General features: G+C 40.1%; 1 protein-coding gene across 7 annotated transcripts in view; it reads left to right on the top strand.

Moving 5' to 3' along the window:
• The window catches only part of LOC134637958 (neurexin-2-like), a 138,371-nt gene that overhangs the window by 32,746 nt on the left and 91,430 nt on the right, over positions 1-14,195 (top strand). For all 7 annotated transcript variants that reach the window (XM_063488542.1, XM_063488538.1, XM_063488535.1 and 4 more), the window contains exons 4-5: positions 4,424-4,725; positions 9,794-9,955. In XM_063488542.1, the coding sequence (XP_063344612.1) occupies positions 4,424-4,725; positions 9,794-9,955 (464 nt within the window). The remainder of the gene's footprint in view (positions 1-4,423; positions 4,726-9,793; positions 9,956-14,195) is intronic.

Raw genomic sequence — 14,195 nt, 5'->3', positions numbered from 1 at the left:
ATTTGGTTTCATGGTGTTTTCAAAGGAAACAGGTGTCAGTAATAACAAAAAAATACATTTATATATATATAAAGGTATCTCATCTTACAAATGTAAAGGTCTGCAGAGAAGGGAGTTTATTTATGTAGGTGTTTAGACAGCCTTATTATGTGAGGACTTAGTTTGCCTTTATTTTCATTCTTAAGGTTGTTGTGTGCATAATTGAATTTTCTTTCTGTTGCACTGATGTCTCAGACGTGTTATCACTGGGTTGCAGATCAGTGGGAGATTTTAAAACAAAACAAAACACTGTTGGAAGGTTGTGGGATTTTTTTTTTTCATAATGGAGGATATTTTTTCAGGGAGAGGTACCACTGTGGTCCTCTGGTTGGAAAATAAAAAAGCAGTAACATTGTGTCATGCATATGTGAACAAATAACAATTATACCAGCTCATTTACAGGTGATGAAAATACTGAATATAATTGTATGATTTTAAAACTGAATTAAAATAAAGCGTAAAACATTTTCTGCAAAGGCATACTTGGAATATAGGCACTTTGAAAAAGGGTGGATGTACTCTGCTGTGGTGAGGCTTTTGCATTTCCTCCACACGCTGTGAGATTTAGATAAACGTCATCATCCCGTCTCCATGGAGATCAGTGTTGTCTATAACGTACTTGGCTTTTCTGACCCCCTCATGTTGACCACACAGTATTTTCCACTGTCCCAGTTCCTCCGGAAAAATTGCTCGTCTGACCAGAAAGAACAGTGGTGTCGGGTTATCATCGCAGCTTCTGTACTAATGATTTTTTATTTTCAACCCAATTATCCCTGATTATGAATAATGTGCTGCCGTGAACTGAAATAGCTGCGTATGTCATCTTTCACTCGCCCGCTCGGTGAAGATGGAATAAAAGAGGGTGTGGCAGCATCCGCATTTTGTCACGCATATGTGAACAAATAACAATTATACCAAGATCATTAACAGGAGTTGAGAATGCTTCACAGAATGAGGTTTTTCACCATATATAAATGATGCAGATTGAAGCCGAACATGACTGTGACATTACAGATTAGGGTCTAAATCCTTTCGGTAGCCACTAGTAGCAATTAGTCTTTATAAGACCAAAAACATAATGTTCAATTTAAGCTTGTGCTGTAATCAATGGTTATTCTGACAGAACAGTGTGGGTGAATATACTGTACGCCACTACGTCCTCAATCGTACAAAGATTAATCATCTCTGCTGTATTAGAAAAATGCTGTTATATAAAGCATATAGTACATCATACAGTAAGTGTGTCCTGAAGCCAACCACAGTGCGATTTGTCATGAAATGAAGCCTAAACGTAATTGCTCAATTTCACGCATTTAAATGAAGAAGAAGTTGGTAATTGATTGTGGAATCGAGATTTTGCAGAAATAACCCTCAATGCTCAGGCAAAGCACAGTTACAGCTAGCAACACAGAGCGCTGCACGTCTGACCTCATGGGATATACATGAGACATCAACGCTTTATTCAACCATCTCATGTTATAACAAACATTTGTTATTAACTGTGTTCCACCTTCAGCCCCGGGGCGTGTACTTGAGCGAGCGCTCTCAGACTGAGTCTCTATTTGTTTTGCCACAAATATGCAGACTTCTGGAAATTGAGAAGCAGCAGCTTGTGAATATTTCACTCCCACACTCCTTCGCCAGCGTGTGCACCCAGATGAGATTATTCAGGCACAGGTGTAGCTTGATGACCACCTACAGAGCTACACACCAGTGGTCAGCTGCTGCCCCACAGCCTGCTCGCACTCTGCCTGATAACCCAGTCCCCGCCTCTGAGCCACAGACAAACGTTACCAGCTGCATCTGTGCCCCCGGCTTTGCATCATTTTGAAATTACTCTGCTGTAAACCTTAATATTAATGAGCAGCGTGAGTGGTGGAATTTGTCTAATAGTAACAGTCTTCTCACCTGGTGGCTGAACCCTTTTTCTCACCTCATGGTATGACCATCAGGAGCTTACGTATAGCTCCCAGCAGCAGAAATATAGATAAATCTTACACTGACTGTCTTAGAGTTATCCGGTGTTATAGTAACATCCAGGATGCTTTCGCTCTCCATATTTTGTAGCTGCACGCTTCATTGGATTGGCCATGAGCAGTGTCCTTCTAGAAGGACTCGCTTGTATTTGTATCCTGAATTTAGAGGGAATTTATGGATTCAAAACCTTGGGCTGCAAGTAGATTGAATGGTGTATAGTAAGACGGGAGTGGGGGCAAGGTGGCGCATGCCACAATGAGATGAGAAGCAGGAGAGGCGTGTAGAGATTGTCGGTGCTGCTGTTATTTTCTGCTGAGCCTCCTTTTTTCATTGATGTGTTTCCATTTACATCGAGACGTGGTTCAGCACAATGGTCTTATAGCTGAATCCAAGAGGGTGGACGGCCCATCCACCCCCTCACTCTCCGACACCCCACCCTTGTATAGCTATAACATGCATAAAGTGCTAAACTGCTCCAGCAGCATCTTTTAGCTGGAGTACTGACTGCAGCTAGGGTCTTTGAAGATATTTCCTCGGAGTTAGTGCCAAAGTCTGTCTGGTGTCAGACAAAACAAAGCTACTATTTCCTTTTTTCTTGTTCCTTTTTTCTTTTCTTTTTTTACAGAGTGGTAAACATTATTGCTGCAGACAGTAGGACACCTTCTAGGAGAGCTGAAAAGCAGAGCTATAGGCCGTCTACCCCTCCCATTTCAAGAAAGACCTTCAAGACAGATTCAGGGTCATGCTGGGGACATCTTCATCACAGAATGACAGGAAGCCTATTAGGCAGATTGCGTTCTGTAGAATGTGCACAGCTTAGGTGCAAATCTTCTTGTCATTAAGGTTTATCTCTTATGATAAATCCTTCTGTATTTAGGTTAAATGAAAAATGACACAAAGGCACTTTTAGTTCAAGTGCTATAATTTCCCTGTAGTTGTAACTGTCACTATTGGCTCCACTTGGTTCTACTTTACACCTTAAACGTCAGCCAAATGAGGAAGTTTGCATTCATGCTCCGCGCCAGTAGCTCAACGAGTAGCTGTGTGCTCAAGAGTTGAGCGACTACACTGCACAAACAATACAGACTAACAGGACTGCTCATCCTGCAGCCTTAAATTGGCCCCTGAGTACCAAAGCTGACATTTGCTGTGCAAACAAACAAGCATCAACTAAAGGGTCAGCTTATCCTTCTAGCTTGAAACAGCTTGCTTAGTAGCTCATAAAGAGCAAAGGACAGCAGCCCTACTATGTGTTGTAAAGTTGTTAGTGTTACTCCCTGTGTCGAAGCAAAACTTTGGTTCAATATCAGAAAAACTAAACTTAGAATTTGATGGTGAAAGGTTGTGCGTGCACGGAAGGCCTTCGTGAATTATGAAGCGAAACAAAATTCAGTGTTTGTTTCTAATTTCGTGTGCAGTAGGGCTGCCTGTGAGGTCTTGAATTGAGAAAAAAAAAACAAACAAATAAAAAAACAAACTCAAAACTGTCACCTTGTGGAAGGTGTATTAGCAGCATAACTGTTGAATGAGCTGTAAGCTGTCAAGAATGATTTATTATTTACGTGCCGTGTGATGTTTGCCATCAAGGATACATTGATGGGTTGCTTGAGAAAAATTGCTAACATGTGGAATTCTAAGAAACATTGACAAATACAAAAACAACATCTTTAATCAAGCTCCATCTGCCTCCCTCTGAACAGTTGGTGAAGTTCCCTTCTGTATATTTCACTGTGTGCATTACCTAGTGGACATTCCCTGGAATGTGAGTGTGAATTAAATGTTTAGCCAAGCCTTACACATTGATATTGGCATTTTTTTTAATTTTTTTTTTAAAACCTGCTGAATAAAGGATAAAGCGGCTGTCGTTGTATAATTATTTTTTTCTTCTCAAATAAGGGTAAAAAGTGCACACGTCTTGATCAGGACCTTTCTCAGCTGAGGATGTGGTGTAATGCTGTAGCTCTAGTGTGTTTTTATGTCGGTCTTATGAAAGATGAATACACTTCATTAGGCTTTGACTACAATGAAAGTACTTGTCAGTAAGGATCACTTTATTGCTGCCTTTTTTTGCTACATATGTTAATAAAAAGAAAAAGATATAAACACTTATACTTTACTATGGAAACAGCACCCTGAAAATGTACACTTGTTCATCTGACTGTAGAGTGACTTTGTAACGTTTTAATAGCTTTACAAAATACACACATGGTCTGTTCAAGTGGGTCTTAGTGAAATGTTTCCGAAGCAATACTGCACGCTGCATTTTCCGCTCATTTTAGCCTCTAATATCACCCACCAAGCCTCCTCTATTTTAGCAAAATAAAATAGTGAATGCACCCAGTAGATAAGTAAAAGTTAAGCTGGATGAGAGGAACAATTATCTAAGCTGTTTCTCTTTGACTCTCAGGGCAGGAGGAGTCAGTGGCCACCTTTAAAGGCAATGAGTTCTTCAGCTACAACCTATCCCAGACTCCCATTCAGAGTAACCTGGACGAGATCACGCTGTCCTTCCGGACGCTGCAGAGGAACGCCTTGCTGCTTCACACGGGGAAGTCAGCTGACTATGTCAACCTGTCTCTGAGGAATGGCGCTCTGTGGCTGGTCATCAACCTGGGCTCTGGTGCTTTTGAAGCCCTGGTGGAACCAACCAGTGGGAGGTTTAATGACAATATCTGGCATGATGTTCGTGTGACGCGCAACCTCCGTCAGGTGTGTATACATCCATTACTTATGATTTTGTATTCTGCTTAAGAAAGTTGCGTTTTTTTGTAAAATGTGTAGATTGTATTTACGCAGAAGTCGATATGATTGCAGTCTGCAAGCAATCTGTATGAGATGATGAGAAATCAGTCACTGTACACAGTATTGTAACAGTATTTAAAGTGTATCTTGCAGCTTATTAATATAAAAAAGATTTGGATCTGATTCTTATGAGCTGCAGGAAATGGCAGTCTTTTGCAAATAGAGTTTAGATAGGCTGCTATTAACCTCCGGCAGTGTGAACTGGCAGTAAACAAATACTGTGTTGGATTCTGTTGAATGCTTCTGCTGCCACATTCCCTATCCTGATATTGCAAGCGTCTATTAGGTCATTGCCCCTAGATTGCATTTCTAGAAATCACTCTTTTTCTTAATTCAGAGAATTGATTCCTTTTTGCACCCACAAGATTGTCATATATTCTTTTAATACCTTTTTTGTAATAAAAACTTAACTCATTATTCATCCTATTCATTCGTCCCACAGTAGTGATGATATCAGGAGCCTGTTCATTACCAACTCTTGAACGGAGAGTGCAAAAATATCTTTTTTGCAGCTTTAGCCACTGATGTAACATTGCAGCAGTATATGGGGGCCTTGCAAGAGAAAGCAGAGCTTAAATAATGAATACAGCCAGTGCACGTGTCCAACAATGTACTGCTGTACCTATTGTACTCCAGCCAAGTACAACTCGGCCTTAAGGTTTCATATCATTAGCAGTCAGGACAAGGGACTGAATTCCCAGTCTAATTTACTGCAAGGATGTGTCCGTTACATTAAATGTTACCCCACTGGCATTCTTCTTTGACTGCATCATTCTGCTATTCTATTAGTCTCCTCATATAATACCTTACAGCTGCACTTTTTTGTATGGACACTGAATAAGTGGGAGTGAGTGTAATGTAAAGTGGTTGCTTGCAGGAACAAGCCCACACATAATTACTCATTTCTTTAGGTCTCACAAATTTACCTTTTTTTTTTTTTTTTTTTTGCATTGTCACCACTGCAACAACCCTGTTGCTCATAACTGCAGCAACAAACTGCAGAGAGACAAACTAGTGAAGAAGAAAAAAGATTCATAAGATGAGTATAATTAGGTGTTTACAACTGTCAGGAGTCCTAATGACAAATGGAAATGCCCTTGAAGTGCTGGTGGAAAATAAAGCAGGGTTTGATTTTGGTCTGATTACCTTTTGATTGACAAGTAGCGACCTTACAGGGTTTCACAGTCAGAGCCACTCCTCGCTCATCAATTCCTGTAAAAAAAAAAGAAAAAAGAAACAGTATAATGACTGCAAAAGTGCTCATTTGGTGGATGGGGTATTGATACTGATGTTGTAAACTTGTCAGCTGGAGACATTCCTCAGAGATTTTGTTCCATATCGACATGATAACAAGCTCATTTTGTCAGCTGCACATCCATGAGACGAATCTCGCGTGCCAGCACGTCCCAAAGGTGCTCCGTTGGATTGAGATCTGCCACTGTTGAGGCCATTTGAGTACAGTGAACTCATTGACATGTTTAAAAACCAGTTTGAGATGATTTGAGCTTTGTGACATGGTGTATTTTCCTGCTGGGCATCCCATCAGAAGATGGGTACATTGTGGTCATAAAGGGGTAGGCATGGTCAGCAACAATATTCTGGTAGGCTGTGGTGTTTAAATGATGCTTAATTAGTACTAAAGGGGTAACTATGTTTTCATGTTGTTTGTCTGATCCTACCATCTAAATGTTGCAGTAGACAGCAGACTCATCAGACTGGGCAAGATTTTTCCAATCTTCTATTTGTTGAGCTTCGTTTTCCTGTTCTTAGCTGAAAGCTAAGGCACAGGTGTGGTCGTCTTCTGCTGCTGTAGCCCTCTGCTTCAAGCTTTGGCGTGCACTCAGAGGTTTTTTTCTTTTTCTAATCCTTCTTGGTAAACCCTAGACACAAAAGTAGGTCCATTTTCTGACCAGCCCATCTGGCACCAACAGGCATGCTATATTCAAAGTCACTTAAATCACCTTTACTTCCCCATTCTGGTGCTCAGTTTGAACTTTAGCAGGTCATCTTGACCATGTCTACATGCCTGAATGCACTGAGTAGCTGCCATATGATTGGCTGATTAGATATTTGCATTGACGAGCAGATGAATGGCTGTGCCTAATGAAGTAGCAGTTCAGTGTATTTACACACAGAGCAGTAACAGATAATATAACGGTCATTCACTCTCTTCTAGCTGTGTTTATGTTTATTTAGCTGTCAGTTATGTTTCTCCAGCTAATCTGTTATGTCTTCACTTTAAGCTAAGCGTAAGCTAAGAGTGCATCCACCCTAAATTGTGCTCTCACTGTGTATCTGACCAATATGCTCCAGTATGCTCTGTATTAGTCAGATACATTGGACAATGGCATTAATGTCGCTGTTACCATTATCTTAGCTAACTGAGTTCAGTACAATACTGAAACCCTAAGAAGGCTGAGCTTCTAAAGAGAAAGGCGGCGCTAGCTTTTCTGTTCCCCACAAAGCGATCGCTCTGTAAATTTACTTGAACTATAACCAGACTAAATATATTCCCTAAGATGAGTGGGACTCATGCAGTGCATATAAATGTTAGATTTCTTTTCTAAAGAAGAACTCATTTTGTATCTAACCATCTCATCATCGCCAATATATTCTAAACCTGTCACGTTAACCTGCATATAAACGTGCATCCTCCTCCACTTCTATTTCCTTAGCCTGGCTTCCAGAAGAGCGGCAATCCGATGCTTACAACGTCACTTATGCTTTCAGGCATGCATTTGATCCCTGTGTAAATTGCTTTCCCCTCAGATAAGTTAGCTCACTGACATGTAGATAGGAGGAACTGTAACTCCCAGGAGAGTGCTGGTGGAAACATTTTATTAGATCCGGTGGTGCTTTTCACTCTAGAATTCCTCCTATTACTATCTCTCTCTCTCCATCTGCCTTTTGTGTTGTCTGTTTTGGGCAAACTCGTTGGTGCTCATTTTCTCTGCCTTTCAACCCTTGTTATCGATGCACCCACCTATATATTGGCGTGCTCAGAACACAGAACTCACTAACATGCTTGCTGATTATCTGTTGTTGTACCTCATGAATACTCTTTTGAAAACCTCCTGAGCTACACTGACGGTCATAAATATATATTACCATTTAATAAGCACTACATAACACTGGCGATGTCGAAATGCTGGCAAAATTAATGATAAAAGGTCAGCTTCAAAGTGTGCCATCCAGGTCTGGAGCCTGTATATTCTCCCAGTGTGCTCTTCTAATTAATAATGACCTAAATCAGTAATTGCCTTTGAACGCACCGATCCCTCACCTCAGATATTCAAATGCCAGTAAAGTAGCTGGGTGTCACCACCATCTTAGACATCGGCCATGCTTCTGTAGACATTTTGGAGTGAACAAGAAAGCAAGATCAATCACTTCCCAGACATGAAAACACATTTTTCTGAAATTTCTTCATGTGCAGTTTCATCAACCCTCAGTCAAGCCTTCTCATTGTCCAAGGTCCGAGCCAAAGATACTCAAGGCTTCAGTACCAGATAGACAGAAATCAATACCTGCCAGTAGCAGCAAATGGAAAGGCAGGACCTTGTTTTATTGACCTGACGCCTAAACGTACCATGCTGTCTCTCATCCTCTTATGTCCAAATTCCGGTGATATTCATAAAAATAGACACGGTTCTTTTTACATAGTTAACTCATTCTCGAGATGCAAGGGTCACAAGTCCCACATTTTAAATGATTTTTTAAGCGAAGCTAGAAATGATTCCACAGTTTATAATGGTTATTTTCCCCTGCGGGTGTTTACTTGAGAATTTGGGAAGTAGTTCCCTCTCTCTCATCTCTCTCATTTCCTGTTTTTTTTTCCTTTTAGTTTTTTGTAATTCTGGGTTCTTAGTTTTTCTTCCACACTTTGTTTCCTTCCCACCAGTTTTCTGCACCACCTGTTCCCAGTTAGCTAATTACACCCTCTAGTAGTATATTACAGATCATCATTGAACTCATTTGTAGCAATGCATTATAGCCATTTATTCATGTTGTGAACCCTTTGCCTTACTCTACTCTTGTTGATCCTTAATTTTTTATCCTGTTTTCCTAGGTTGTTTGGGTATTGTTTTTTTATTTTGCCCTGCTGACTGATCGCCTACAAGTATAACCTGAAGCTAGTGGATAGAGATTTGTACTGGCTTTTGCTCTTTGCATCCTCTCCCTATGTGAAAACATTGCATGATCTGTGGTATTTTCCAAGCTAATGATCTGACTGAAGGATTTTATGCACAGTGTCTTTCCACTCAGGATTATTGTGTGTAGCATGAGACATCGGAACAATTAACTGAATCTGTGACCATGCATGCTCAACACTTTATTTAGTTTGTTTTTGCATTTTGTGATATTTATTATATGCAGTGCAATATACAAAGAAATTGCTTTCTACTGTAGAATTTCCTGAAATGAAATGGAATAATGCTCCCAACAAAAGAAATGGTAATTGTTTTCACTTATTACCCCTAAGTGGGAGCTGTTACATTTGTGCAGAAATACTTGTTACTGTAGGCTTATTGTCATGGCAACAAGCATATCATTTTTACTTCTATATCCCTGTTCAGTCATTCGTTTTCTTCCCTGTTTACTGATGACATTGATAGGAGAAATCTCTTGCTTTGATGGTGCCAATATTCAAGTAAATGCAGCTTGCCATCCTGTTACCTTTAATCTCAAATTAACTGTAGCATCCCAAATTGCTTTGGAGCCAAAATATCAGCGGAGCCCACATTTATCATACGTTGACTTCGCTACGATCATGCTGGTTTATCAGAAATGGGGATCAGTTGAGATTAGTGAACCTTTCAAAGCTGTTCTTGTAATTGCCTTCAAGAGCCAACATTACGGCATGCTTATTTCAAATCAAGAAATGAAGCATGAAATAATTAGGCCGGTTCTTTCCACTTGGTTTAAAAATCTTGGATTTTATTTTCCTAACATGCCGGGATTTTTATCCCTGTAGGTGACGATCTTGGTGGACGGGATTCTCACCACCACTGGCTACACCCAGGAGGACAACACCATGCTGGGCTCTGATGATCTCTTCTACATAGGGGGCAGCCTAAACACAGCTGACCTGCCAGGCTCCCCGGTCAGCAACAACTTCATGGGCTGTCTGAAAGATGTGAGTACAGCTTGACCTCAGCTTCGGCAGCAAACTGGAAATACTATCCGACCCTCCTTAGGTAGCGCAACCCTTTAAGCAGAGCATGTTCTGCGTATAGAAAATTACCCCTTGCACTGATATTGATTCTCCTGTTGTAGGGTGTTTGAAGGAGAAACTTTCAGCTGGTAGGTTATGCTGTGCAGAGCATATGCATTTATAGATTCCTGTGGGAACCCCTTTGAGAATGTAGCACTGATATGCATAAGAAACAGATGCATCTCATGTTCATTCCTGAAACACAGTCTGGAGCTGGTTTTCATCCCCTCTTCTGCATTTTTTAAGTGCTTTAAGTCTGAACTGCACCTGTCACATTGATTATCTTCAGCAAGCGAGTAAAGATCATGTACTTGGTACTAGATGTTTAGGTAAAGCAGCAAATTATGGGTTAATGCCCAATTTCAGCCAGGTCTCACAAATTTTTAATGAACTGAGCCGTCTCATAAAAAAAGCAACTGATGTGCTGTGAGCCTTAAAATAAGAGAAATGCTTTCCCCTTACCCAAAGAGAGTTAGGAGGAGACGTGATTAAACAGGCAGCAGTCTGATATTTAAAAGTCACACAGACGTCAGGGAGGCCGATTTTCTTCAGGGTTAATACCCCAGCTCATACAGCTGAGTTTACTTCTGTCAGAGACACTGACGTCACACAATATAAGACCATTTATTCCGTAATTGCTTATAAACTCTTACTAGCCTCCTGTCCTGATCCCCATTAAATCCAGCTCCTCTGGATTCAGCAGGGAGAACAATGCACCAAGGACAGAGCAGACACATCACTTAGATATAGGTTACACATAATGCACAAGGCAAATAGAGTGGAAATAACGTGACTAAGCTAATAACAGCAGCGCCAGGTCGGAGCATAACGAGCAGCGGCTTCATTAAGTGTGAGTGCTTGGCAGTCAGAAGGACTGTCATACTGTCTTGGTACAAGTAGATTAAGGACTGATTATTGTCGGGTATGCTCTTGTTCATCAGTGCTGGCCTGCTTGAACTAACATGAAGATTTCTTCATACTTCGGTTTCACATTTTCTTTTTGGGATCCGGTTGAAAAAATTGCCAACTGCTAATGACAAAGCAGCCAGCTGGTGTAGTGGAGAAATGAAATCTTCAGATAATATTTTGATTAATTGGATTTTGTGAGGCAAAATATGGAAGTTCAAGTTTTAAAGTTCAATCAGATGTTGCATACAGAAAGAAGTTAGAGATATCTGTGATTTATACAGTTGTGGCCATTTAATATGCTGTGATTACTGTGCACTGGTCTAGTTTAAATGTCACAACAGGAACTGGACAGTGATCTGTGGTTCCCCCAAAAAGGATCATGCTTATCTTGATGTTGCTGTTATGAGGTTTGTGGTTTTTAAGCGAGTAGTATCGACTGCCTAGCTGGATTGTTGTGAATTTAGCTACAGTTAATCGAGCCCACCCACTCACAAGATAAATTTAGATGACTTTAGTAATCTGTGGACTTTTCATTGCCGGTCAGAATTTAAATTGTCCACTTCTTTGTCTGTTTTTACCAAATACCTGCAAAATAAGTCCTGTATACTTTGGGTTTGTGTATGAAGTACTAATTTATTAAGGTATTTATGTATGAATGAGTGTTTTGATCAAGGCAACCCTGTGCTAAACCTTGCATTTACATGTTCCCTGGATTAGTCCTATTTCCTGAGTCAGAGTTTGTTCTTCTGACCTCAGTGCGTTCAAGTCTTGTGGAAACAACATGGATGTTACAAGACAATGTGTGTTACTGCCTGTTGAAACAACATGTTGATAACGTTTCCTATGTATATTTTCTTTACCTGACTTCTTATGAAAGTTACTGCTAATAAATTTTAAGTAATTTAGGTAATTCTATGTAGTACCATGGTCAAAAAAATAAACATTTTATATCAAAATGAATATACAGTGTATAAATGGGCAAGTTTGTTAGCCCAGATATTTTGTTTTCACCAGGTTTTTGTCCATAATATCAGTAACTTGGCCATAAATATTCCTTAATGTTCCGAGTTCAAAGTCTCCCTTTAAGGGTCGCTACTGCGGATCATCTGCCTCCATCTCACCTTATCCCTAACATCCTCCTCTGTCACAACAACCTCCTTCACTACATCCAGGAATATTCTCTGAGTCTTCCTCTTTTCCTCCTGCTTGGCAGCTCCATATTCCACATCCTTTGTATTCCACATCCAGTATATCCACCATCCCTCCTCTGCATATGTCCAAACCTGAGCTCAGCCTAAGCCATATTATGCCAATGGAATATTAGAGACTATAAGAAAAAAAACACACTAGAAGGCTCTATTTTGATTTAATTATTCTTAATTTTGAGATTAAAGTCAAATAGTACTTCAGGTTTTTCCAAAAATTTGGACTTTATTCCCAGAATTATTAATTTTACTATAATGACCTTGTTGCATGTATGCATTCCATGTCTGTACCTTGTCTCTATCTCCTCCTTGACAGGTAGGCCGATCTGCACGTGCATCGTCGCACATACAGAGATTATTAACATCTAATGTTTTTTGAACAAAATGTATTTTAAATCACAGTTCATTTGATTTTCCTGTTATTACGTTCATTTAGTAATCCCCCTGCAAATGCGACGTTAGTACTCTATTTGTGTTAAATGTGTCACGTTTCTCATATACACAGACAGCACCCTAGATTCAAATTAGAATAGTATGTCAGTTATATTTATTATTGTTTATTTTGTCTTCTCACAATGAACAATAATAAGAAACAACAGATCCCTCTAAAATTTCCTTAATGTGTTCCTAATACTCTTAATAATAGCAATAAATGTCCATCCCGGTCACTTGAAATGGAAATCTGAGCATCTTCCACTCTCCTGTCTTGGCCCGCACCCGACCCCCTCACCTCCACCCCTCCAGCGCTGGGTTTAATTTTCCGAGGGGCATTCATACAAATTTTTCTGAATATTCTAGCTCGACATTTAAGCACAATTCTCAGAGAGCTGCCAGCAATTTTTATTTTTAAATATGTTCAAGGCTGTTATTCATTTTTAGTCATAACGTTAACACAGTTTGCATATATATATATAAAATACACTTTCCTATAAATTCAACACTAAAACAGACAGATTTATTAATAAAGCCATTTGTAAACAAACAATAACAAACATATAATCATTTTTAATAAACCTCATAACATAAATATTTAAACCCAGTAAAAGTATTTCCACTGACTGATTCTAAGTGCACCATCTACATCATTACTATGCAGTTTGCATCTACTAAAACGAAAAGGAGATGTTATTTATGGACGGGTTATTGTCCCAGCACCGCTGCCAATGCTGCAACCTCCGCTCTGTGGGCGGTGTGACTGGTGATGGTGTTTAGACCTACTACTTCTGTGTGTAGTCACACAGTCGGTCGCACTGTAGGCATGCGGGAAGAGTGTGACGTGATAAAGAGTCATGAGGAAGGGTTGACAAACCCTGATAATGAGTGTGAGCGGTGACACAGGCAGAGCTGATCATAACTGGATCGGCCTGCCAGGAAATCTGAGATGTGTCAGTCCATAAGCGAGCGCTTGAGTTTGGTGATGAAGTAAAAAAATCAAAGCTCTGTGGTGAGTAGAAGGTATTCACAAATACATGCGGCACATATTGTATTCCTCTTGGTCTGCGTTGGGGAAAAAAGTGAACAGTGAGGAACATACTCATTTTTTTCTGTCTTATTTTACTGAATGTAGACAGCGTAGGCAATGACTAATCTCCCTAGATGTTTCAGGATAGTAGATATGAGTGCTGCTGAGGAGAGGCCATCAGGTTCATCAGTGCAGGAGAAACATTCAGATGAATGTCACAACCAGCAGGCAGAGATGAATTTGTTTTTCAAAGTTGCCGCTATGTCGTTTTATTATGCTGCCGTGCGTGTACCTTCCAGATATCGCATGCCTAACCATTAGCCACGTGTACTTTAATGCTTCACAGATTGCACCCAATTTGGTTATGGAGAACGTCTTCACACAGCTGTTGGGAGAAGAGAAGGTCTTCATTCTCACGCAGTTTGTTATTCTGTACTTTTTGAACATAAATGACACAGGGACTTTGCCGGTTGGCACTAAAGGGCTTTATTTCTTGTGTTTTGGGATACTCTGTAATCCATGACACAAACAACAAGCATCTGAATTGGTGAAATAGGATTCCGCTTCTTGCTTTGTCCTTTGGCTT

Source organism: Pelmatolapia mariae, linkage group LG10_11 (assembly GCF_036321145.2).
Source record: "Pelmatolapia mariae isolate MD_Pm_ZW linkage group LG10_11, Pm_UMD_F_2, whole genome shotgun sequence".
In the NCBI taxonomy this organism is placed as follows: domain Eukaryota; kingdom Metazoa; phylum Chordata; class Actinopteri; order Cichliformes; family Cichlidae; genus Pelmatolapia; species Pelmatolapia mariae.
The sequence above is the reverse complement of the archived record's forward strand: the minus strand, read 5'-3'. Positions and strand labels throughout refer to the sequence as shown.